Source organism: Heteronotia binoei, chromosome 7, assembly GCF_032191835.1.
Source record: "Heteronotia binoei isolate CCM8104 ecotype False Entrance Well chromosome 7, APGP_CSIRO_Hbin_v1, whole genome shotgun sequence".
NCBI classification, from domain to species: domain Eukaryota; kingdom Metazoa; phylum Chordata; class Lepidosauria; order Squamata; family Gekkonidae; genus Heteronotia; species Heteronotia binoei.
In genome coordinates this window covers 132,001,763-132,027,409 of record NC_083229.1, presented here as the reverse complement: position 1 = coordinate 132,027,409, position 25,647 = coordinate 132,001,763, and the positions used below count along the sequence as shown (strand labels likewise).

Below are 25,647 nucleotides of genomic sequence, written 5' to 3'. Positions count from 1 at the left end.
GCTGAATTAACAGGATATTACACTATAGTTGTCCAATCTGTTCTGCATCACTTTTGTTCTCTCGTGTTAACCTGCGAGACGGGTTGGATTCAACCAGTTCTATTCATGACAACGGGAGAAGAGGGTCCCCGTCAACCACTGCAAAGGCTATGCTGGGGATCCTGGGACCTGCATGGACCAAAGCCAGTGGGGATGGAGGCTGTGGTAAGGAAGGGAATTGAGAGATGGGGTGAAAAAAATTGGCTGGATCAAACCTTATCATGTGACTGTTTTATTTTGGGATTCAGAGTGGTCTGTCACCGGCTCCATCTTATCTACATTCACCAGTCCCAAGGAAGACCAGTCAATCCAAGCTTTTGCATAGCTGAATGCATAACAGAACAAGGACTTTTTAAACCAACTTCATTCATCTTCTACTTTGCTGCAGAGCAGAACAAAACAATCCCCTTTTTTTGTTAAAAAACTGTACCCAATATGGTTACTGTAAAACAGAAGCAGCAGTCTCAGTGCCAATCAATACAAATTCAAGGTGGGGGGTGATCATAAGCCTGCTCCAATAAACTACCAAGTAACTCGTGCTTCATTACCTCCTTCGTGGATGGAAAGATTTAGGTTTGGCCTAGTGAAATGTTACATTCCACAAGAGAGTCAAGTGTTTAAGTACAATTCAGCTGCATGTTAGTAAGGGCAGACACCAATATGGCATTTATAAAATAATTCCAATGCACATTCCTGGAAAAGAAAATTGGATTTCTGAGGTTTAGTGAAACCGAAGTAAATTATCCTCCTGATGGTTACCTTAAGCCTATAAACAGAGCAAGACACACAGTGCCACAACCATTCCAATCATCCCGAGTCCTTCTTGTGAGCAGGCATCCCTAGAAACTCACTGTAGCTCTGGTTTGTTTAGGGGATACTGCAATAATATTGGCCATTGTTTGGTTTACTTAAGGTATCTTTACTGATACTGCACCACAGACTTTATTGAGCAATTAAAAATATACACAAAGGGACAATCTTCTTTCTGGGGTATATTTCCCCCCAAATTTGACTTTCTTCCAATTGAAGAACCCAGTTTCAAATGCGAAAAGGGCACTTGTTTCTACAGTAAATGTGCACATCTGCTCTGTTTGTTCCAAGTACTGTATTCATATATATATATATCTCCTCTCTTTTTTAAAATCTCTGTTGTCATTATGCCTCCAAATTGCTTGGGGAAACTAAAATGTTCCTTGGTTGGGGAAGAATTAATTAAGTTGTTCTTTCAGATTCTATTTCTCCATAAATTTCAGCTAGCTTCTTAAACTCTGGTCCCCAGTCACCAAGGTAATTATAATCCTGGTCAGAATGTGTGGTAGCTGAATCCAAAGAACTGACAGATCCCACTTCTGACCTTTGACCCTCATATGCGTATGTCTGTAGAGAATCATATGGTGGTACGCTAGGGTCTAAGTCTGCTTCAGCCAGTCTTTGTCGAATAATTTCCTGAACATCTATGCTATCAAGGCTTGATGAAGTGGGATGTTTGGGTGTGGGCTTCACTTCAGGCCGAACATCCCTCCGATACTTCAGTTCTTCAGCTGCTGACGGGTTCCGAAGAGCAGTGATGTCAAAAGCTTCGGTGTCCTCCTCGCCCCCACCTTCGTCATCGTAGGTGACAACATTTTCCCGGACATCCTCTTCTGAGATTATCAGAGGCTCCTTTTTGCTGCGTCTTAGTGTAATGAAAAGGACCACTATTGCTGAGGGGAAAATTCGGGATAAGAAATCAGTTAGGTGTGCTGCCTGGTTAAAAGTGTTTCAGTACATAACACATCTGACTTTTAAACATCCACTATTTATCATTTAACTGACTGAAGGAAACTCATGCATTACCAAATCTTCAATACAGATCTCTTTTTGAAGGAACTCTAAGAACAGTTCCCCTATTATCTTACATAACTTAAGTAAATAATATTTTCCGGAATTTGAAGAGAATACCTTTTATTACAACCAACAGAACTGACACAAAATATTGTGCTTTTGAGCCATACTAGTATATACCACACCATTCAAGCCAAAGTGATATTTTCCGCTTCTAGAAAAGGTCTTAGCCCCAGTAAAGCACATGGCTAAGAGAGTGACGTGTGACCTGAAAGGCTGCCAGTTCATCTCAGCTCCCAAATCACCAGCCAGCCTTAGCCATGGTATCTGCAGTGCCCCCACCTGAATATATGTGGCCACAGAAAGGCCTACATGGATCCTAAGCACGGAAGATCCTACAACAGTCCTTTCCAGACACTGGCAAGTGAATATGGTTCCAGAATAGAAAGAATGGATGCATTGCTTATTATCTGACAAGTAGCAGAATTCCACTGCTTTGCATTATAATGCTTAACCCTTTCTGTGGTCACATATATTGTGAAGGAACCTTGGGAGCACAATGGAAGACAGCAAAGGGGGTGATGCAAAAATCACCCCTCAGCCCCCCTCCCCTTCTTGAGCAAGGTGTTTCACAAATTGAGAAACAGAAGGGGGGATTTCTTTCTGGAGCCCCCATGTTATTTCGGCCCACTCAGTTCGCGAGGGTTTCCCAGACCTCAGGAGCAGCTTTTCAGTGGAAACAGGAGGCAGCTGCCAAGGAAGATGGGAGAGATTCCATCCACAAACTCCTTCCATTCACAGGACCCTACTGCTCTGAGTTTAATTCTAAGAAAAATCAGATCTGGGTCAGTCCCTGTGTGTAGGACTTTATTATCAAGCTGTGTGCATATGTATGTATGCATGTATGCATTATGTATGTATGCAGACTTGAAAGTACTTTTCCTCCCTTTCTCACAATACAAGAACTCGTGGGCATTCGATGAAATTGCTGAGCAGACAGGTTAAAACGGATAAAAGGAAGTACTTCTTCACCCAAAGGGTGATTAACATGTGGAATTCACTGCCACAGGAGGTGGTGGCGTCCACAAGCATAGCCACCTTCAAGAAGGGGTTAGATAAAAATATGGAGCAGAGGTCCATCAGTGGCTATTAGCCACAGTGTGTGTGTGTGTGTGTGTGTATATATATTTATATATATATTTGGCCGCTGTGTGACACAGAATGTTGGACTGGATGGGCCATTGGCCTGATCTAACATGGCTTCTCTTATGTTCTTATGTTCTTATGAAAAATGTTGACTCTTGACCAAATGAGAATTTTAACTATTCACATTACCCTGGGTGGGAGAAAATGCATTTCCAAGGACATTTATCTAATGCCCCTCTCAACGAGGCTTTGCACTGTTATCAGCTTATCCCACAGAGATAATCAGCAAACGGCTTTCATACAGCTGCACTTTTGGCGGTGGAATTTATTTCAAAAACATTAGCCTCATCTCCTAGTTTTATCACTTTCCCCCAGAGTGCTGGACACACAACTCACAAACATGGCTTCCTGAAATCTTACCAAATTACCTGAGTAGATAGACAACACTAATTACGCAGTGGCCATGGTTAAATTAATTCCACCAGATGCCAGCTGTTCTGTGCCCTGCTTTAGAGGCCCATCTAGTTTAGCAAAACCTATTAATTTCAGCAAACCCCCTCTCAAAGTCAACACTTTGTATTTCTAGTTACCTCCTATCACAAGCAGTTCAGAATGGCATTAAACACCATAGTGTGGCTGCAATCATCTGAAAGATACGGAAAAGACACCGGTATTTAATTCTCAGACAGGCTTACCCAGCAGAATGACGACACACAGCAGGATGGCAATTAAGGCTCCCGTACTTAGTCCTGCAGAGGAAAGGAATGCTTCAGCACTGCAGGTTCGCACACGCCCGTCTCTTTCACATGCACACACGCGGATCACTAGGGTGGCACTGCTGCTGAGAGAAGGGATCCCCCCATCAGAGATCACAACAGGGAGGTAATATGCATCCTGGATCGTCCGACTAAATCGCCTTCTTCGGGTCACAATACTGGCTGTGTTATCTAGAGGTGCAAAAGGCAAGACAGAATGGTCATTAAAGATTATAATTTAATCATCTTCGTCCCATTTGATTTGCTCCCAACTCTGTTTTGGAGATGCCAAAAGAGACCGTCTCATTTTCAAAAGCTGAGCAGCAATAAAAAAAATGGAAGGGCTATGGTAGAGCATCTGCTTTGCATACAGAAGATCCAAGGTTTTTAATGTGGCATCACCAGTTAAAAGAATCAGGCAGTAGACAGCTACCTGTTTAGTTAATTAACTGAAATGACATTTTAATTGGTATTAGAAATTAATAGTATTTTTATTTGCTAACGTGAGTATTTAGGACTAAGGAGGTGAAGGGAGGTTTTTCAGAAATTGCTGGGCAGTGTTTAATTTGGTTACTGTTGATATGCCATTGTGTCTGCCTCAAGAGACTCAGTTGGCCCAGATTGGGCCAATAGGATACCATGGGGCAGGCCATGTTGGGGTCAGGATCCCAGTGCTGATGGGGTGTATGAAGTATGGCAGTGGGAGAAGGTGGTTTGTAGACAGAGATATGGTCATGCTTCCAACCTTCATCCCATCCCAAAACATACTCTTCTCCAACACTAGTTTTGTGCAATGCCAGGTCTATCAACAATAAGATCTCTGTTCTCCAGGACTACCTGGTAGAACAGGCAGTAGACCTGGCTTGTGTGATCAGGACCTGGGTGAGGGATGGTGAAACAGTTGCCCCACATTTCTCAGTCCTTCACCAGCCTCAGACTGATGGACGGTGTGTGTGTGGCATTATTTATTCAGGAGGTTTTCTCCTTCCTTTGTCCTTTCTTTCTCCTTCCTTTTTTCTTTGTCCTGAGACAAAGATTGCTTGCATTGAATGTGTGGGCCTTGTGTGGAATGCTGAGGAGACCTTGGTCATTTGGCTGGTATACTATCTGCCTAATGAACCAGCCAATTTCCTGCCTGACCTGATGGAGGCTGTATCTGCCTGGGCATTAGAGTATCCCAGACTACTGTGACCTTCTCTCAGGCTAAGGACCTAGTGTCATCCATGGTGGCACTGGGGCTCTCCCAATTTGTTTCAGCTTCCACACATCAAGTGGGACACACACTGGATCTTATCTTTGCATCAGGGATTACAATGGACAATAACACCATGATTGGACCATCTTGATAGTTGACTCTAAGATTAAGTGGTGTGACTTTTGCCCCTTTTAGCTCCATAGTATTCCTTGGAGCTCAGGCAGATGAAATGGGAGCTATGACAACTAGAGAGAGTGTAGTGAGAAGTTTGTGACAAAGCTACAAGAACATCCTATATGTCATTTATGAAGACCTATGAGATGGCAATGAAGGCTGCAAAGAAGGAGTTCTATGCAATCTCCATTGCTTTTGCAAAGTCATACCGAGCCCAATTATTTAGACTAATTCAATTTTTAACTTTTAACTAATGAGCATGCCAGTAAAGAGGCATCATTTGAGAACAGGAAAAGGGGGGGGGAGGGCGATGCGTGGGAAAGTGTACTTATGAAACTCTGCAATGGCCTTCTGGCACTCTGGCAATGTCCTCAAAGGTAGAAGGAATGATCCTGTAATGACTCAATAAGCTTTACCTATGTTTTCATATGAGAAAGTAGTTTGAACATTACTTGGCAACCTTTACAATATACTGGTCTGTCCCCATAGGGACCAGAAACTGCCCATTGTGACATCAGAGGCAATATCACAGAATACATTGCTGACTGGGAATAGAGGGGGAAATTTCAGAGCCTACATGTTTATGCAGATGCTTATATACCGATCTCTTTTTGAAATTGACCACTGTGACATCAGAGGCAATGTCACAGGACACATGGATGACTGGAAAGAGGCTGGTGCTGGGGGCAGTTTTCAGAGCCTACAGATCTGACAAGATGCTTAAATACTCGCCTGTCCCCATAGAGAACAGGAACTGGCCACTGTGACATCAGAGGCAATGGCACAGAACATCCTGCTGACTGAGAAGAGGCTGATGGTGGAGGTAGTTTTCAGAGCAGCAGAGGGGAAGCAGAAAGGGAAAAAGTGGACAGATGGATGAACTCCCAACTCAGTTTTGACACCCAGCTTTACAGAGTGGCACCTATGTTATTATGGCACAGCCATGGCTCCATCCACACAAAGAGAAGGCAGCTGCCAAGTATCACCCACTTTCTCATGAGGCAGTGACATAAGGTTTTGTGTCCCCAGAGTCACTTGCATTTACCAGATGAGGAAAGGATGAATGAATGAAAGAAAGGACGTATGAGAAAGAGTGGAATAACAAGAACCGAGAGTTCCTTCACCCTCAGGCTGATTCCTCATTCCCCACCTGCTGCCCAGCTCATGCTGCTGAGAGCACTAGTTCCCCAACCAGGATTTTTTCAAAGTGGAGTGCTGTGGGGGCACTCATTAAATTAAAATTAGTTAAAGTTATATTAAATTACCAATAATTAAAGCCTGAGTGCTTTACCATGGTTCCTTACAAAACACAGAGAAGCTGTGTGCGTTGATGTGAAGTCTGCAATGCTGCTTCTCAAGTTTGTGGGAGGGAGGAGACAGTGGAATGGACTCAAAAATCTCCCAGCAGCAGTGCGTTCTGGTCAGACAGGGTGAAGCTGTCTGCTCCACCAAACACAGTACTTTACTTCCTCCCCCATAGAAGTATATGTTCATCATTCACTTATCCGGGGAGCAAACAAAAGGACACCACTGCACCAGCAGCCAAATTTGCTGTCTGCCTCTGATGACCACTGAAAATCCAGCCTCTCTCCATCTGTGCAGTCCCATTCCAGAGTTCTGTCTGTTGGTCACATTTGAATGTGGTGGCCTGTTTGTCAGCTTGTGATTCATTGAAGCAACTATACTGTATGATCATATGTATCCCCTGCTTATTAACCCCGGTCATTGATTGAACCCTACTTTACTAACCCTGTGCATTGCAAGAAAAGAAGGAGGGGTGGGAACCAAGGTTGCCAGAACTCCAAAGGCCAGTGAAACCTTTGAAGTGCAAAGGGCTAAGCTAGCCTCTCTGGCGCCTCCTAAACGGAGCAAGGACATCACCAGGGGGGAGAGCGCAGCCATCTCCAGGAAGAGATAACAGGCGTGTGAAGGTATCACTTGTAGAATTGACTGTGGTTTTATTATGAGAAATGATTTAAAGGGCCCTCCTTTGATGTGTATCCATATATGCCAATGTTTCAAGCTATTCTTTATCACTTTCAATGCCTACCAGTAGAGAGAGTAACATTGTTGTAATCAATAAATGAAACTTAGTTTTAAACAAAGACAAGTCTGATCATTTTGGAACTTCAATGAACCCTTTGCTGACACTGTTGAGTACTGGCTTTTATATGTAGACTGGATTCACTTATACTATGTTACTAGTTCACCTTCTAGATTTTCTTGTCTGGACAGGAAAATCCAGAAAGTACACCATTACAGTGTACAGAAAGTACCGATGACAGTGTGGATCCAGCTATGAGGGTCAACAACTGAAGATATTACAGTATTCTGTACATTTCTTGAACATTTATCCACTGATAGCAACACACTATTTTGTTACAGCCTGGCTGCAACAATAATATACAGTAGAATATCTAGCTTATGCTTTACTCAGTTGCTTGCTATACTCAATTGAAAAAAGTATGGTTTAAAAAGATCTCATGAACTGATACTTTTAATCCTAATATTTTATAAGAATTTGTTTCATATGTTCCATATGTGTACCTACAACAAACAAGAATATGCCACCTCTCAAGAAGTTTCTGAGGCAGTGAACAAACAATAAACAATAAAACCCAGTAAAAAAACAATAAAACCCAGCGAACAAACAATAAAACAATAAAACCCAGTAAAAAACTGACATTGTAAGTAGCAGTATGAATGCTAAAAAACTGTGACAAGGACTGAATCTTTTCTCAAGCTTGCATGATGACAATTAAGGCAAAATGCTGAAGGCAACAAAGATAAACAGAAGAAACTGTGCAAATCTGCAGTAAAAGCAGTTGAATAAACCAACCTACAGACATTTCCCCACAGAAAACAAGCCTGAGTAAAAAGGGGGGGGGAGCCTCATCACATTCAGTGCTAGATAGATAGTTACAATGAAGGCATTCCACAAAAAGGTGTGCCACAAAAGAGAAGACTTTTGTGGCACCTCAGTGGAAGAAAAAACATGGTGATGATGATGATCATAAGTATTGGCGAGGCTCACATAAGGTACCATAGCCAAATCATTTAGTGCCTCAAAGGTAAGAACCCACACTTTAATTTAGGCTTGGACATAAACTGAGAACTGGTTGAGCTGCACTGGTGAGATCAGATGTGTTCCCTCTAATCAGTCTAGCTGCTGACATTCCCAGGTCTGGTACAGGGAAGTTGCCAAAGAAGGATTTGGGGATGTGGAATGGTATGGTATGTCCCAATCTCGTCAGATCTCAGAAGCTAATCAGGGTTGATACTTGGAAGGGAGACCACCAAGGAAGACTCTGCAGAGGAAGTCCATGGCCAATTACCTGCTTCTTATTTGCCTTGAACACCCCTTACTGGGGTAGCCATACAGTTGGACAGAATTGGTGTACATTCCGTAATAAGGATGCAGCATGTTCATCAGTAATGATGGACAAAGCATGCTTCTCAAGGTAGGACTGCTGTTGGGTGCAGCTGTCAGCGCTATGACACATGCTATGCTCTATAGTTGGGATGTGAATATCAATTTGTGGATATTATTATTAAGGATCAAGCATGAACCAGGCCAGCTAATGGGTCATTTTGGTTGCGTCATTCCCGAACTGAAAAACAAGATGCTTTTTTTCTTTGGTGGTTCATTTTTGCAGTTCGTTTTTCTAGACAGCCTGGTGCCGATTCAGTCAATTCCTAGGCAATGCTGGAGGTGGACTTCTGGGAGCCCTAGAAACATCTGTAGCAGGTGTCCAAGCTTGACTGGCAGCTCTTGGAGCCAATCATGGGACTCCTAGGTTGTTTTCGCACTGACCTTAATCAGCAGCGACGCCCCTCTTCACCGCGCAGGATCGGCGCGGATTTTGCACTAATTGCCGTGGAGCACCCGGAAGAGCCGGAAAGTCCCGCGGCTTTTGCGGCGTAAACGGAAACCGCCAAAAACCAGTTTCCATTTGCGCCGCAAAAGCCGCGGGACTTTCTGGTTCTTCCGGGTGCTCCGCGGCAATTAGTGCGAAATCCGCGCCGACCCTGTGCGGTGAAGAGGGGCGTCGCTGCTGATTAAAGTCAGTGCGAAAACAGCCCTATTGTGCTCTAGGGGAGCAGACACCCTTGGTGGGATCACATGAGAGATCTGACCTGACCAAGCCACACCTCCCATCCAGATTTACTGTGTGAGATTGCATGCACACATCTGCCCCCGAGCCTCACCCATATTGACCTCATTTTAGGATGGGCTGAGACCGGATTAGATTTCTAAAATGTAGGCAGGACACATTTCCCAGCTGTCTGAATGGCCAGGGTGCCTGATGTGAGCCCCCCACATGCACGGGAGCAGCCTGAAGGCTCCTCTTGCGCGTGTGCAGCCTGTGCCTCTCCCAGCAGCAGGGCAGGGCCTGCATGATTGCTGCAGCTCTCAGCAAAGAGAACCAGCTTTTTCAAAGCTGGGATACTGCCATGCCAAATTCCCAGGGTGATCCCACCCCGACTCAGCTGCTTTCACTTTGCAGCATGAAGAGAGAAGAGTTAGTTGTTGTGAGAGCTGAAGCTGAGCTTTCCTGGGGCACCTGCTTGGGGGGGGGGGGCTAGAACTCAGACAGTTCAAATCCATGTTGTACTTTTCAGTTTTTTAAAGCGGGTTTGTACTGTGTCTTACATGTTGATTGGTTCCCTATACACAATTTATGTGACCATTTATACATGAAACGTATACTGCTACACAAAATAAGGTTGAAAAATGAGTACATTTCATGGGAAAATCTGGTGTGAAGAAACAAAATTCACTCAAGAGTGAACTGAAATCAAAATGTGGATTTTGATGATAGAGAAAAAACAGGGGTCAGAAATTCACAAGTTTCTCTAAGCCTAATTCACCTCCTCTCTCTGTAGCATCTCTCTTCTTGCATTCTCTGGGTCAGTAAAGTTAAACACATGCAATTTTTTGTCTTGAATGTGCCAGCTAGAACTAGGCTTTGTAAAAAAAATCATCAAAATATGTTCTGGTAGTTCTTATGGTAGTCTAAATGACAAGTGAATGTCTCCTATCTTTCCTCTTGGATCTCACCTTACAGCAGGAGACAAATGGTTATGTTTATTCACCTTAAATTCAGGTTCCTAGAAGTGCAAACGATGCTGGGGGTCTTTGGCTGGAGCACTCAGTGTAAGAGCTGATGCGGTACAGGGGTTAGAATTTCCACTAGGAGACATCAGATGATCATCACTTCTCAGGACAGGGGAGAGAATGACCATGTATTTTTAAGCACTTGGCGGAAGGGCAGAATAAAAAAAATGAAATAGATGGAAGCAGTTGTGGAGGGGCGGGCCAATCTAAACCGAGGCCATGGTGCTGAGAAAGGCGGAACATAGTTGTCACTTCTTTCCTACTCAGCTTAAAGCAACCTGTGGGAAAATGCCAGGGGAAGCTATCCTGTCCCCGCACCCTCTCTGGTACCACAGCCACAATTCATTCTCCATCCTCTCATGAAGCTATTTTTAAAGGCTAAATTACATGGCGAGGAGGAGGAATCTGCTCACACCCAAGACCATTGTTTCTTAACACTCATTTTAATGGTATGCTATATTGCTTAGCTATATTCTTAGCTATATTTATTGCTTGGTTACTTCTGCATCTTGGCTCTAGCTAGCCCTTCCCAGCAACTAACCCCACCATCTATATATCAGGCTCAAGGAAGCCTATTCAATGTTTCTGAAGAAGTGTGCACACACACACACACACAAAAGCTTATACCCAGAATTAAATTCTGATGGTCTTAAAGGTGCCACCGGACTCAAACTTTGTTCTATACTATGAAACATATCTTATTTATTTGGGTATCTTTGCGCATGTGTGTGCGTGCATGTGCATGTGTGTCCCTGGGCCTGGACGTCGTGGTCATCTCTGTCGACTCCTACTGGGGCCTGGAGGACACATTCCAGGAAGTGGCTGGACAGCCTGCCTCTGCCTCCTGACCCAGGTATTCCAAGGAAGTCTCCCATCCAAACACTTGCCAGGGTTGGCCCCGCTGAGCTTCCGAGATTGGGCTGGCCTGGCCTATCCAGGGCAAGGCTACCACAAAACACATCAAAGGCAAGCACGGGGGGTGCACCAGAGATAGAACTGGAGAGGTATCGCATGTGATCGCCAGAGCACTTTGGAGAGCATTCCGTGGCGTATTATTCATAATCTGATGGTTCTTAACAATACGTGCTGCAGAACAGGCTAGCAGAAGAGGATAGGGGAGAATGTGCCCCCCCCCCAAGGCAAATTTTAATTTCTTGCTGAGCTTTGTTTGTGTTAAGCGTTTCATCTCTTCTCTGCCATCTAAGGTGTTGTGATTAATTAAAGATCAACATTATACAGCTGTATATTTAGGTTTGCTTTTATAATGCTCCTGAAGCAAGATCTGGCAAATCTAAGTCCACCCTTTGTTCACAAAAGACTAGTCTGTCATTTTTGCTCCCAAGTTTTTCTTCAGGACTTTTTCCCCTCTCAAAAACTATTACATTTTCTGAATCAAGTCTTTGCCCCTGATTATCACAGAACTTGCATTGGGATGTGATTAATTTGGTTCTATTACTTTCATTCTTATACAAGTTGTATATTGGATTTTTAATTCTCTGTGGATTATGCATTCTATATATTCAATTATTTGATGCACATGTTGCTGGAGCTGTCAGTCAGTTGCAGCACCCCCCATTTATGCTCTCTCACTCTTCCCCTCCCCCCCTAGCACACCACCAATGCATCTTTTCCCCATCCCCTCCATATTTCACCACTCATTCCAACCCCTCCCCCAAGGTAAGTGACCATGCCGGTGTGTGCAGAGTGGGAAAAGGTGCAGAGAGAGGCTTGCTGTTTGGGAGAAAGGGGGGAAGCTGTCAGTTGGTTGCAGCCCTCCTATTTTGCACTCTCCCACTCCTCCTCTCCTCCCAGCACACCATCAACAAGCCTTTTCCTTCCTCCCACCACCCCTCCATAGCCCACTACTCATTCCAAATCCCCTGTCCCAAGTAACTTGAGAATGAGCATGCAGGCACCTGCAGAGTGGGAAAGTAATTATGCATGAAAGAATGGCGTCAGTGAACATCAGAGTTAAACTTAGTGTCAATTGCTTAATAAACGTGTGAGAAAGGAAGGTTTAGAAGGAGGGTGAAGTGTGGAGTCAAATGGCCGGGGCGTCGAGGGGGGGAAGTACATACATGCTATTTTGGTATGAGCTTGAGGAGGAAAGGGAACTTTGACTCTGAAAATCTACTTCTGAAAATGGCAGACATATAGTGGATGACCACTGAATGTAGAAGGAAAAATGAAATCTGATAGGAGAGGGAGATGAGCATGTGAATACATGTAGAAACAAATTTTTGAAGCAACAGAAAAGTGAAGAGAGATCAGGGGTAAAACCAAGGGGTAAGACCAGAAAAGTCTTATGTGAGAGATAGGTTAGGTGGGGAAAATGTTATCTGGTCCAAGATTATTTTTCAAGGCTGAGGAGGGATTTGAATACAGATTGTTCCAGTCCACATCCAGCCCCATAGCTAAGAGTCACAGGGGAAGGGGGCCACAGGGGGGCCGTAGGAGGGGGGCCATGGGGGTGAGAGCAAGAAGGTGGAGAGGGTGGGGGCCACCCCTCCCCCCTCCAGTGTGATTTAAATAGCATGTCAGCTCCGATTCCCCTTCTACCTTTCCTGGAGCTCAGCCTGCAGTGATCAGCTTCCAGTTCTGAAGTTCAAAAGAAGTCTGATTTGTATCTCTGCGCTCCCTCCCCACTCCCCTGCTTTCCTGTCCCCTTCCCCAATCGGGAGCAGCAGGGAACGCACAGGGCTTGTACATGCTGGCTGGGAGAGACATGTCCTGGCTGCCCTCCTCCCTCCCTTGCACCTCAAAAGGACTCCAGCTGCCCTTGCAGCCTGGGCAATTTAGGGGCCTCTCGTCCCACCCACCCAAGAACTGACCGTTCAAGCTCATGGAGGTGGAAAACAAGGCAGTACATGGAGCCCCCAGCTTTTCATGGCTGGACTCAAGGCTGCTGGGAGTAGGGCGTGGGGTTGGATGCCCACCTACCCACCTAACTTTTGGAATCTGCCCGGCTGCCTGCCCACCCAACTCTACTCAGAATGTTTCAGGGGAGAGCTTGCGGGGTCGCTACCTGCTGAGGCGATTCGGGTGAGAGGTCCCGAGGGGGAGGGGGGAGCCAAGGCTTGGGGAGGGGGTCTGTAAAATCCACAAGGAGGCTGGGCCCTCTGGGCCCCATAGGGTGCTATGGGCCTGCCCACATCCAAGATACTGTGCCATCTTTTTCCAGCGTTTGCCTGTTTTCTACTCTGGAAATTGTGGGATGCTTTTAATATGGCTTGCTAGACCAGTGAGGACACTCAACGTACAAGCCAGGAATGCTGAGAACTTCAACACAAAAATGATCCCCAAGTGAACTCATTTTGAGTAAGTTCTCTCACTTATACAACATGCTGTATAAGAACACAAGGACAGCCAGCCGACAAAGCTACTATAAGCCGCTGTCTGTGTTCAGAACAGATGTGCAGAAGCTGTACAGGGGACAGAGTCTCCAAGCAGACATTTAGGCCAGAGTCTTCATTCTGGTCTGCCTCCCTGTTACTAATGGGCTGCTACTTGGACCCCTCTGCATTTGTGCTCCAGCTTCCAGACTGCCTGATGGCCCCAGGCTGCACCAATGCTCCAGGGACTGTTTTCCAGTAAAAGGGGTGGCCTCCAGTTATGCATCTGGTTCCTTATTCCCCATGGGGCCCTCCCCCCCCCCCCCCAGGGCCTCAAAACTGGTGCCTTTGGACTGTTGGTCATCTGGGGGGAAAGTGTGGCATCATTTTTTGAAGTAGTGATTTTTCCGATTCCTTTTTAAATAGCATAGCACACTGCCACCCTATGGACACTTTTGTGGGTGTCAGTCCCATTGAATACATCTGAGTCAGATTCTAAGTAACCCCACTTAGGGTAACACTCCTGGGCACTAACATGTCTCACTGAAAGTAGCAGGCTGAAGACCAGGCAGGGTGGGGGTGGGGGGGATAGAGGGACAGGCAAACAAAATATCTGAACCTTGGAGAAAAAAGAGGGTAAACCACAACTGCAGCTTCACTTAAAGTAAAATCCTAAGGAGACTTGCATCAGTCTACAGCCACTGAAATCATTGTGGTTAAAAACGTTTAACTCCGCATTAAAAGCTCAAAACTCAAGTCATCCTGATAACAGATTGTCAGGAAAAAAGATTATATTTTGCTTATTGACTTAAATGATTTTGAAGTATTGTAGAAGTGCCATTTTACAGAACTAATTTTTATACTTAAAAAAAGAGAGAGTTAAGGCCATGGTTTGCAATGCAATATTCTACAACAGCATACAAGATGTAGGAATAACATCCCATTTGTTCATAATGCTGTCCTTCATTAGCCTTTTAAAAAGCAAACAGAAGTAATAGTTGCAAGCAGAATGATGTTGCAGCATTACTCAAGCAAGGAGCTGATGTAAATTTCCGTAATGTCGCTTTTGCACAGTATGCTGAACACAAAGAAGCCTCAGAGAGAGTACAAAAACATAGTAAAATACAGAATGGGAATGAATACTACAAGGTTTGCGACTTGCAGGGTGCAAGTGTGGTGTCCTTGCCCTAAACCACCTCTGCCCTGATAGATGAAGGGTTTCAGCCACTGAGAAACAAAGATTAAAGGAAAGGAAGTCGTTCCATTCAACAAGGCATCCAAGACAAACAAAGGGCCTCGTTCCCATTTACCTTCATTGTCCTTCAGCGTAAAGTTGGGATTTAAAGAAAGACTGTTGTCCAGAGAAAACCGGAACCTTTGTCCGTTGGTAAAGTCATCTTTGTCGGTGGCACTGATAGTCTGAATAATCTGAAAGGACAATGAAATAGTTGTGATAAAGTTTGAACTGGACTCACATTTTGCCAGAACTCAGCTGAATCTTGTAAACGTAGTTCCATTTCACAACCTTCTACTTGGCAACTATCGGTTTTAATTAAGTGTGAGGCCTTTAACTTCTTTTTGCTGCATCCTTCCTTTATTCTCTTTCCTTTTGTCTCAATTAATTGATTTCTATTTTATTTGTTACAGATTAATGATTTCAATAACCCCCTTCTTCTATTACTGGCTGATACAAACAGCGTTATTTTCTCCGCTGTAGTGAGTCAGAGACACTGTATTACACATACAGATTTCCCCACAACTCACAACTGTATACACCAGACTCCAACAAGACGGTCGCAGCAGAAACTGTTCTGAAGAAGATATCAAAATGGTGTCTCGATTAACTGGCAGACCATCAGTCGTTATACTTCACTGGACCTGCACTGAATTGTTATACTTCAACTGTTAAACTTTACTGCAGCATGCACTGTATACAGGGACTGTATGCACTGTATTGTTTGAACTGTATATATTAACAATTGCTTTTTTACACAGTTAAGGATAATTGCTTTCTTTTCCCCCCTTTGTGTGGCCTCTGGTACTCAGTCCATTTTGTGCTGTTAAAATTTTCTAACTCTGCCACTTTGCCTGATTTTTGTAGCATGATATATTTAGACCAAGATGTGAGATGAGTTAAACAAAGGCCCAACACTATAAGTTACTGCATACTGGCAAAGTCCGTATACGTTTGGAAGATTTGATAAAGATATATTTTGGCACAAATGCTACTGGGAAGAATACAATAAACACAATCTTCTTTTTGTCACGAGGTCTTCCCATATTTGCTGAGGCCTTGGGCCTTTGTTCTCTGTAACTCTGATGGGAATATTGGGGAAGGATGTGGGGGGTTGCTTTTGTCTACTTGCTTTCTCTTTTGTCTGTAACACAATGAAGTATTCACCCCACCCTGGTAGAGAGGCTCGTGTCTGGGATTCAAGGACACAACATCTCCTGGCAGAGACTGTCTTGCACCTGGTGGCATGCAATGGGGAGGCTGGGTGAGAAACTGTTACCTTTGCTTTGCATGGGCTTTTTGCTCTGGATTTTGGTGGGCTTCTAATGGCCCAGGAGAGGGTATTTAGATCTGGCTTAGAGGGTAACAGCCAGAGTCGTACCTGCTGTAATGTGTCTATCAATAAAACCTTTTCTGAATCTCAGCAAGAGGCCTAGCTATTGAGGACCATTCAGGAGCTGACATAGCGTCAGATATCCAGAAGGGGGCACTCCTGTTTTGGATTACCTCCGTGCCTTGAGCACAGCAAAGGAACCCGACAGCAGGGCAAACCTGGATGCTGGGACCGGCAAACCTGGACTCACTGAAAAACCTCTACTGGATTCAGGGACCATCCCTAAAGTCCCATGGCACGTCCTGGAGCAGTGCCACAACCAAGGCCAAAGGCCTCTGCTGTGGGATGGGAGACCATTTGTGACCCCGGTCAGGCCCTGCCCAGGCCCGATGTGTGTGATGGCTGCTGCGCAGGCTTTTTGCTCCGGATTTTGGCGGCCTTCTAGATCTGGCTTAAGAGGGTAATAGCCAGATCTGACACACAGAGTCATACCTGCTGTAATGTGTCTATCAAAAAAACCTTTTCTGAATCTCAGTAAGAGGCCTGGTTATTGAGGACTATTCAGGAGCTGACACTTTTAGCTATATGGCCCCAAACTGGCATATTATTCATCATCCTATCAGTCCTCTGCCAAGCGAAACTATTAAATCAGAACGACAGTCACACCAGCTTTTGTGTTATATCTTCTGTCTTAAGGCAGGACTGAAATGCAGGATAAGCAAAGACATAGTCGTTTATTTTGTCCCATATAAATATGAAGCTGAACTGTTTTTAGGCATCCTTATAGCATTGGGAAATCAGGGTCTGGAAAAATAAAACCTCTGCAATACAGACTGCTACACTGGACCTAGAAGTAAAACTTGCTTCTCTTAAACTGGTACATTTGTGATTGAATATTTGCCATGAGCACTCTCTGGACTGTTGCAACATCACAAGTAACTCCACCAGGGCTCTTCCTTCTGCCCAAAAGCAGAGAGCCGATTGAGAACATGACTCTGTCTTGGCTCAGAGCTGTCAAAGGGAAATACAAATCACTAGAAAGAATAATGTGGGGAAGTGCAAGCAGAATTGGGTAAATAAAGAACTCACAGGAAGGGGGAAATGGAAGAGTTGAGGAAGAAAAAGGAACAGAAACCGGAGAAAAACCGTTTCTGCAAAATCTAGCTACTCCTTAAAAGGTCATCTACTGTAGAATCTTGAAAGCATTTGCCTATTTTATAGAAAGTTTATGTTGCTATCAACCAATAGGCACTCAGTAATTAAATCTGAAAATCTTCATAACAAATTCCCATTCAAATCAAACACATAAATAACCATAACTAGCAAGCATCTTCGCCAACAAGGAATTTTCTTTCTGATTTATGTGTCCTGCCCATCTTCTGCCATGGAACCCAAGGGCATGGAACGGGGCTCCAGGGATCTAGCAGCCAGGCACGGACCACCCATGACCACTCAGCTTGAGTAAGGCTTTCCAACCATTCTCCAGAGGAGGAAGCGGAAAAGGAGGAAGGCAAACTCGATAGCAGAAAGCCTTCAGAGCACAGAGAGCTGTAACCTACGAGATCCGCGTGCGAAGTCTCACTTGGACATGCTGGCTACCCTCCTCTTCCTGCTCTAGCCTTTCAGCTAAACTTTCAGCTATAACAGATTCTTTATGGAGCTGCCCTGGAAAAGAAAAGAGAAGCTGCAGCTGCTCCGAGATACGGCTGCTTGCTTGGTCTCAGGGATGAGGATGGCCATATTGCATGGGGGTTAACACAGCTGCATGACTAGTGGCTTTGCTTCAGGGTTCTGTTCAAGATGCTGCCGATTTACAGCCTGGAGGCCAGATTCTTTATGGAGCTGCCCTGGAAAAGAAAAGAGAAGCTGCAGCTGCTCCGAGATACGGCTGCTTGCTTGGTCTCAGGGATGAGGATGGCCATATTGCATGGGGGTTAACACAGCTGCATGACTAGTGGCTTTGCTTCAGGGTTCTGTTCAAGATGCTGCCGATTTACAGCCTGGAGGCCATATAGCTAACGGACTGCCTTTGGTGGCATAGACTGATGACCTTCTGTCTGGAATCTACAAAGACACGGGCTCTCTCAAATATTACCCCCCAGTTTGTTTGCACTGGGGCTCTTCTCTGCCTGCCTCTTCCTCAGGTATGTGAGATGCTGCTATTTCAGAGAGCTTAATCAACTTTTTTCTGGATTTATCTTCTACAGTTCCACAGGGCCTGTAAGGCAGAGCTGTTCCACCAAGCCTTCGCATAAGGACAGCTATAGTTGCCCTGCTGGCACCTTCTTCTGCCACCCCCTCTTGGGGGGCTCCCCCCACCCTTGATGTAATGACTGGAAATTGAATAATAGCTCTTTAAATAAGAAGCCATCGGGGTTTATCATTTCTTTTTAATGTAACTGATTTTATTGATATTAAGATACGTATTTAATTTTTATGTTGTACATCGCCCAGATTCATTAAGTTTTTAAAATAATAATAATAATTTTAATGGATAGATAAGCATTTGGTGTTGTTATGAATTTGTGGCGAAAACTGCATGAATTTTTTTTTTTCTTGGATGCTTATGAATAAATGTCATAAAAATCTTTGGGAAGAACATGTTGACCTTTATTTTTAAAAAATCAATCTCTTAAAAAGATACTGCAGCTTCTAAGGGGAAAGGGCTGTATTTCATTGTGCTAATAGATATAGTGCAGTCCGAATATAAATCTGAAAGTTACCTTATCAGTATTCAGGTGTCTAGATGCTACCTGAGATTTTCTGGGATACTGGGAAATGAGTTCCAAGAAACTGGGAGTCAATTTTTTAAGACTCCTAGGAATTTTGCAGTGTCTGTCTGTCAGTATCTTCTTTCCAGGGATTTCAGCTTGCCGGGTTGATTCGGCTTAGATTCTGCGCTTTGAAATTTGTTCTATGATTCTTGCAATGTGTTCTTTGGGTGATTTAGTGTGAGCCAGATTTCTGGCAGATTCTCTGTTTTGACATTGCCTTGTATTCCTGGATTGTACCCTAGGTTGGATCCTCCAATTTTACATTTGCCAGGCTTGCAGCCACATTCCTACTCTGTTTTGCTGGGAAGATTCTGTGGTTTGACATTTTTAGTTTACACATGTGTTGAGTTAGGCTTGTCACACTGTCCTCTTCTGCTGGGATTCTCTGATTCTGTATTGGTTCTTTTGGCTTGCTGGTTCTGCCTGCTTTGAGAGATTTTTAGCCAGGGTTTGCTTTGCTTGCTTTTGTGTCTTTGGGTATTCTTTGCCCTGAAGAAAACATGGAATCCCCACCCCTACCAAGAAAGCAACGGAGAATGGCTAGGGGTACCTTGCACAGAGGCCCACAGAACGGGACTTCTTGACACAGTTCATTTGAACTCTGGACAGGCACCAGCAGCTCTGCGGCAACTTTGGTGTTTCCCCCTCCAAAACAGCTGCCCTCAGCCCTCTGGAAAGATCCTCCTTTGGGAATAATGGAGCTGAATAATATTGGAATCCTCCCCCTGTCCCCAACTTGGATCTGAATACCAAACTGATATTTGGGACCTGTATACCCAAGAACACTGATATTTTCCAGCTCCCTGGTACCTGGATCTGAAAAACACCTCTTTTTTTAAGGTGAATATCCCTGTGTTAAAAGTTTTCCCAAGGAGAGTTCTAGCGGCACCAGGTGTTTTTGTCCCACAGAGAGTGGGGTTTCCCGAAACCAGACATTTATGGAACACTTTTTGAAAATCTGCTCTTTGAAACAACCGCTTTCAAGCATAATGCATCACCTGCCCAGGCTTTGCAGTCTCACATACAACCACATCATAGTTTCCAGCAAGTTCTGGAGGGTTGTCATTGACGTCGAGGATTTTAATTCCAACAGGGACATGGCTCAGTAGTCCGGGACTGTCTGTAAAACACAAAAGCATGAAACAATTCAGTAGTTTCAAGACACTTAACAACATTACAGTTTTGCCTTTGCTGGCCCAGACCTTGAAGAGCAGACTGGTGCGCTATTTCAAATTGGCTTGTTGGAAGGTTTCACATATTACGTCAGAACCACTGCAGGGATGACAACCTTCTAAAGATGTGGTTTGCTGAGCACTGCTAGCGTGATGAAAAATGAAGCCAAAGTCAAAGCCTGTTAAATGAAAGGCCCAAGATATGGTATTCTGGGATAGCGGTGGAAGAAGAGTTCTGAGTCTACAGATGTAAAGTTCTGCATTGAGTTTGGAAAAATCAAATGAATAGTTATAGGATTTGGGAGACTTGTCTTGGCAGTAGCATGTGTGAAAAGGATCAAGGGGTCTTAGTGGACCATACGCTGAACATGAGTCAGCAGTATGATGCAGTAGCTAAAAAGGCAAATGAGATTTTGGGCTGTATCAGCAGAAGTATAGTTTCCAGTTCTTGCGAAGTGATGATATTACTTTATTCTGCTCTAGTTAGACCTCATCTAGAGTACTGTGTTCAGTTTAGGGCATCACAATTTAAGAAGGATATAGACAAGCTGGAATGTGCCCAGAGGAGGGCAGCAAAGATGGTGAGGGGGTCTGGAGACCAAGTCCCATGAAGAAAAGCTGAAGGAGCTGGGTATGTTTAGCCTGGAGGGGGGATGATTGAGAGGTGATATGATCACCATCTTCAAGTACTTGAAGGGCTGTTATATAGAGAATGGTGCAGAATTATTTTCTGTTGCTCCAGAAGGTTGGGCCAGAACCAATGGGTTGAAATTGAATCCAAAGAGTTTTCGGCTAAACATTAGGACAGAGCAGTTCCTCAGTGGAATAGGCTTCCTTGGGAAGTGGTGGGTTCTCCTTCCTTGGAGGTTTTTAAGCAGAGGCTAGATGGCCATCTGACATTGATGCTGATTCTGTGAATTAGGCAGATGATGAGGAGGGCAAGTAGGGTGTACTGGGGGGGGGGGGCGTATTTGTGAAGTTCCTGCATTGTGCAGAGGGTTTGATTAGATGACCCTGGAGGTCCCTTCAAACTCTATGATTCTATGCTTTCTCCTTGGAGATAAGAGTCAATTTTAATTTGATGCCTTAGTACGATGGATAAGAACATATTTAAACAGTGCAAAGGGCAAAGGAGGAGTTTAAAATCACATTGATTCAATCATGATTTAAGGGGAGGCAATAACATTGCCACGTTATTATCAATAAACGATAAATAAATAAGTAACATTAGACTGTTATTAGACATTGGACACCAGCTATTTCATGTTCAGAACATTTATTCCACAAAGAAGTTATGTACATCATAGTTGGTACTGGCAGATTAGAATCTAGGACAAGGCAAATACAGGGCATTCTTTGGATTATGTGAAGATTCACTGTCTCCATATAATGGTCTTCTGACAGTACACCCAGGGCAGATTTTTCAAACAAATTCTCTTCCATGCACATCTCAGGTACTGGAGATATTATTTTGCAGCCCCAGTGCTGAGGTGGGCACCCCAGACACAAGTTTCTCCGAACAACCACAAACAATAGTCAAATTATGGTTTCAGTTGAAATAAGAGACATGCCATTTTTCAGAAAGAGTGGAATAAAACTGGCCACAACTTTACTGGTTACTGCTGTAGTAAACCTTGGCACAGCATGAGGTAAGGATCCAGCTCATCGACTGACCCGCCTGCCAGTCGATAATCTGCTGGTCACCTTGGGATGGCAGGTTTTTGGATCCCACTAGGGCAGATGCCCAAAGGTGGCCTCCCCTGCAACCTGAGTGTGAGAGAAATCCCTGGACATGCCCCCGGGTTGGGCATATCAGTCGCCCCTCATGCCAAAATCCCTTAGGGGGGAAATGTGGGGGTTCCCCACACTCAGGTCAGCTTCCTGAGAATGGATCCAGCCCCATGCTGATACCACCAAGTTGTGACAAAAAGAAATCAAGTAGACTGACCTTCATTCAAACCCCTGCCAAAACACCCATGATGGGAGGGCTGGGAGGGTGAGCCAAGCTGCCTGATGACCAAAGATGGTGAGCGGGGGTAGCCTGGTGCTCCAAGTTGCTGTTGGGTGCCCCCACCCTCTAACCCCCCTGGGCCAGCATCAGGTCAGGAGGGCTCCAGATTCCCACGCTTGACCCTGGCCCGCCCTCTCCACCCAGCATTGAGTTGCCATGGCTGCCCCTGCTCTTTCCTCTCCCCACAGCACCGCAAACAGGTGAGTCCGGGTCCCAGTTTGTGCTAGCACACTGCAAATCAAAAAGTGGGATATAAATTGTTATATCAATAAATGGTGTAATTTCATGAGGATTTATGTCAGAGGTTGTACATTATAATCCTCTTTTATTTATACTAACAAGGCTGTCCTAGAACATTCCCTGTTGCGGAGAAGTGTCCCATACGTATGTTTAGCCTGGGTATGTTTCAACCCATTGGTTCTGGCCCAGCCTTCTGGATCACCAACCAAACCCTTTGGTCAAGTTCAATATCAAAGTGTACTATAAATGCGAAGGCGCATGAACTTGTGGGTAGATTTGAATACTTGTTATAAACAGGCAGGTGTGAAATTAACAGATAGTCAAAGTTGTGTTCTGCTTTTGGAATTTCTGTTTTATTTTATCCTTTCCCCTTTTATTAGGGCCAGGGTATATCTTACTTTGTTTTTTCCTCTGGAGCTCCCTGCTGTATTTACCTTTGTTGAAACTTTTGACGTTTTTTATCCTTTATAATAAAAGCCTAAAAGTCCTCTGGTGAAGCTGAATCCAGGCTCCTCATTGGCTAAGTCTGCACGCCATGAGCCACTGGCCCATCACGTGTCCATCAACCCCTCTGGTCTCACATTGGCTCACTGTCCTGACCCCAGCCCTATGCCCTCCCCCGCTGGCCCTGTCAGGCAAGAACACTGTCAGATGGCCACTGACGTCTGAGGGAGACAGGTCTCTGCAGGGGGCTTACTGATCACTATTTCTCTCCTCAGGGCCCTCTCTATCTTCCTTCTTCTCATTTTTCTTTCACTCTTTTCTCCCCCTCTTTTTTCTACCTCCCCTCTTTCTTTCATTCTTTCTCTGTATCTCTGTCTTTCAGTCTTTCATTTTGTCTGTCTGCCTTCCTCCCTTTAATCCACACAAGCAGTAGCAGTTGTCAGCTGATGTAACTTTACTGAATAAAATGCTTAGCTGAACTGTCGCCATCTTTAAACGCTGTTACTAACCATGAGAAAGGACCTTGCATATCAAAGTAGAAAATGCAGATGTTGCCAATGCTTGATGTGAACTTTTCTTTCCCTTGATACTAACAAAGGCAGAAATTCCCCCCTTTGAAGATAAAGCGCCTCCAGGGACAGCTGCCTAGCCTTCCCCGGAAGACTAACAGTAACAATAAGATAAGAGGGAGAGACCATCTGAATCTTTGCACCTCACCTCAGCAATGTTTAGAATTGTGGCTTTGTATAGTTCCCTTTGATGTACCCCAATATAGCCTGCCACCTAATGCTACAATGTATCAGTCTCAATTTTCCTTTGTTCCGATGCTTATGGATTATCAAATAAAGCCTAACTTTGCAACAATTCAAGGTCTGGTTAATTTGAGATCCCATCGTCTGACAGCAGTTAACCTTCAAATGACAAGGAATGTTTGTTTACAACGGGGAGGGGCCACTTCAGAGGGAGTGAAAGGGAGGCTTGCAGTGGCTTTCTTCACAGTGCTTGACGCTACCAGCCATTTCCTCCCAGGAAACTACTGTTGCCAACCTCCAGGTGCTTGGCTCCCCGCCCCTTCCCCCCGGTGAAGAAAGACTGTCCCTTTCCCATGTAGAGGCTGCTGGGTTGCCAACTCCAGGACATCTCCCCTTGAGGTATATGCGTGGGGGGAATTAATGCCTTCACTTACGTGAGTGGGAAGACAACAAGGCACTCCAGAAATCAATGTCTGATCACAGCTCAGTCAGTCTTTTGCCTCCCACTGGCTGACTCACCTGCTCCCGCCTACTCAGGTCCAACAATGTTGAACAAGCTGCCAAAAGCAGTCTTACCTCAGAGAGAGACACATCTCCCACTCTTCTGCGTCCTGTCAGCTGGCCTCAGAAAGGTGTCATGGCTGCCACCAGCAACAAACCTCTTCCACCCTATCAAGGGCCACACAGACGACCTGCCAATACAGGCAGCTTCTGAAGGCCACTAAAATAAGCCAGGGAGCTTATTTCCTGCCTTTCCTGCCTCTTTCCTCACTCCCTGTCTTCCTCCTCCCCTCAGCCTCATCCCAGGATGGTTGGCTGAGGAGATAGGGTTGCCAACTCCAACTTGGGAAATTCCTGGAGATCTGAAGGGTGGAGCCTGGAGAGGACGGGGTGTGAGGAAGGGTGGGGCCTCAGGCAAGGCCACCCTCCAAACTAGCCATTTCCTCAATTGTTGCTAATCTCCAGGTGAAAGCTGGAGATCACTCAGAATGGCAGAGATCAGCTCCCCCTGAGCTGGAGGGAGGGAGTGAATATATATTGCTTGTGCTGATTGCCTTGAGCTGGGGGAGCCTTCACTTGGGTGAGTGGGAAGACAGCAAGACTGGGGGGGCACCCTTTCCAGGTTGGTGGGAAATTCTTGGAGATTTTGTGGTGGACTTTGAGGAAAGCAGACAAGTTAGAGCTTCAGGTTGTGGTCTGCCAGACTCAGGCTCTTGCTGTGGAAGCTGACTGGGTGATTTTGCACCAGTCACAGAATTCCAGCCTAACCTGCCTCACAGGGTTGTTGTTCAGAACAAAGGGGGAGGAGAGAAGAATGATGTAAGCTGCCTTGGTCCCACCCACCCCCCACTGTGGAGAAAGGCTGTCCTTTTCCTATATAAAAGCTTCAGGGCGGGGGAAGATGATGGAAAGCTGAAGTCAGAAAAACAGATAAAGGAAAATAGATAGGGCTGCCAACTCCAGGCTAGAAAATTTGTGGAGATTTAAGGGTTGGGGCCTGGAGAGGATTAGGTTTGAGGAGGGATAGGACCTCAGACAGATACAATGCCATTTCTTCCTGGGGAACCACTTTTGCCAATCTCCAGGTGATGACTGGAGACCACTTAGAATTACAGCTGCACTCCAGATGGCAGAGATCCATTCTTCTTGAGGTGTGTGTGTGGGGGTGGTGGTGGTGGTGGTGGTGGTGAATGCCTTCACTTGGTTGGGTGGGAAGACATCAAGGGTGGGTGGGGCACTTGCCAGAGCCTCCTTCTAGAGTCCATTGTATTTTTCTTCACAACGGGCCTTACTTCTAGTCTGTTATAGACCTGTATAGTTGGCTTACTTGTACAACATGTAGAATTAAGTGTCATCTTCTTTCTTGATGAGTGGCTAGATTAACAATTAGGCCAACTAGGCACTGGCCTATGGGCCCCCAAACCTTTAGGGGCCCCAGGCCCTTGCCTCAGGGAAGGGAAGCATCCTTAGGCCTGCAGCAGAGGCACTGACTAGACCAGGAACATCAAATTGGCCCTTGGGTAGAACACAGCCTACCCCTGCTCCTCCCCTCAGTTGAGTGTGCGATCAGCAGCTCTTTCCAGGGCTCCAATCAGTAGCTTC

The 25,647-nt window shown here is 45.0% G+C and overlaps 1 protein-coding gene across 2 annotated transcripts in view; it reads right to left on the bottom strand.

Moving 5' to 3' along the window:
• Positions 1-258: 258 nt before the first annotated feature.
• LOC132575497 (cadherin-18-like) overlaps positions 259-25,647 on the bottom strand; it is a 114,878-nt gene continuing 89,489 nt past the window's right edge. For both annotated transcript variants that reach the window (XM_060244306.1, XM_060244305.1), the window contains 4 exons: positions 19,924-20,045; positions 14,895-15,012; positions 3,705-3,956; positions 259-1,742 (listed from right to left, as the gene is read on the bottom strand). In XM_060244306.1, coding sequence (XP_060100289.1) covers positions 1,252-1,742; positions 3,705-3,956; positions 14,895-15,012; positions 19,924-20,045 — 983 coding nt within the window. In that variant the 3' untranslated portion in view covers positions 259-1,251. The remainder of the gene's footprint in view (positions 1,743-3,704; positions 3,957-14,894; positions 15,013-19,923; positions 20,046-25,647) is intronic.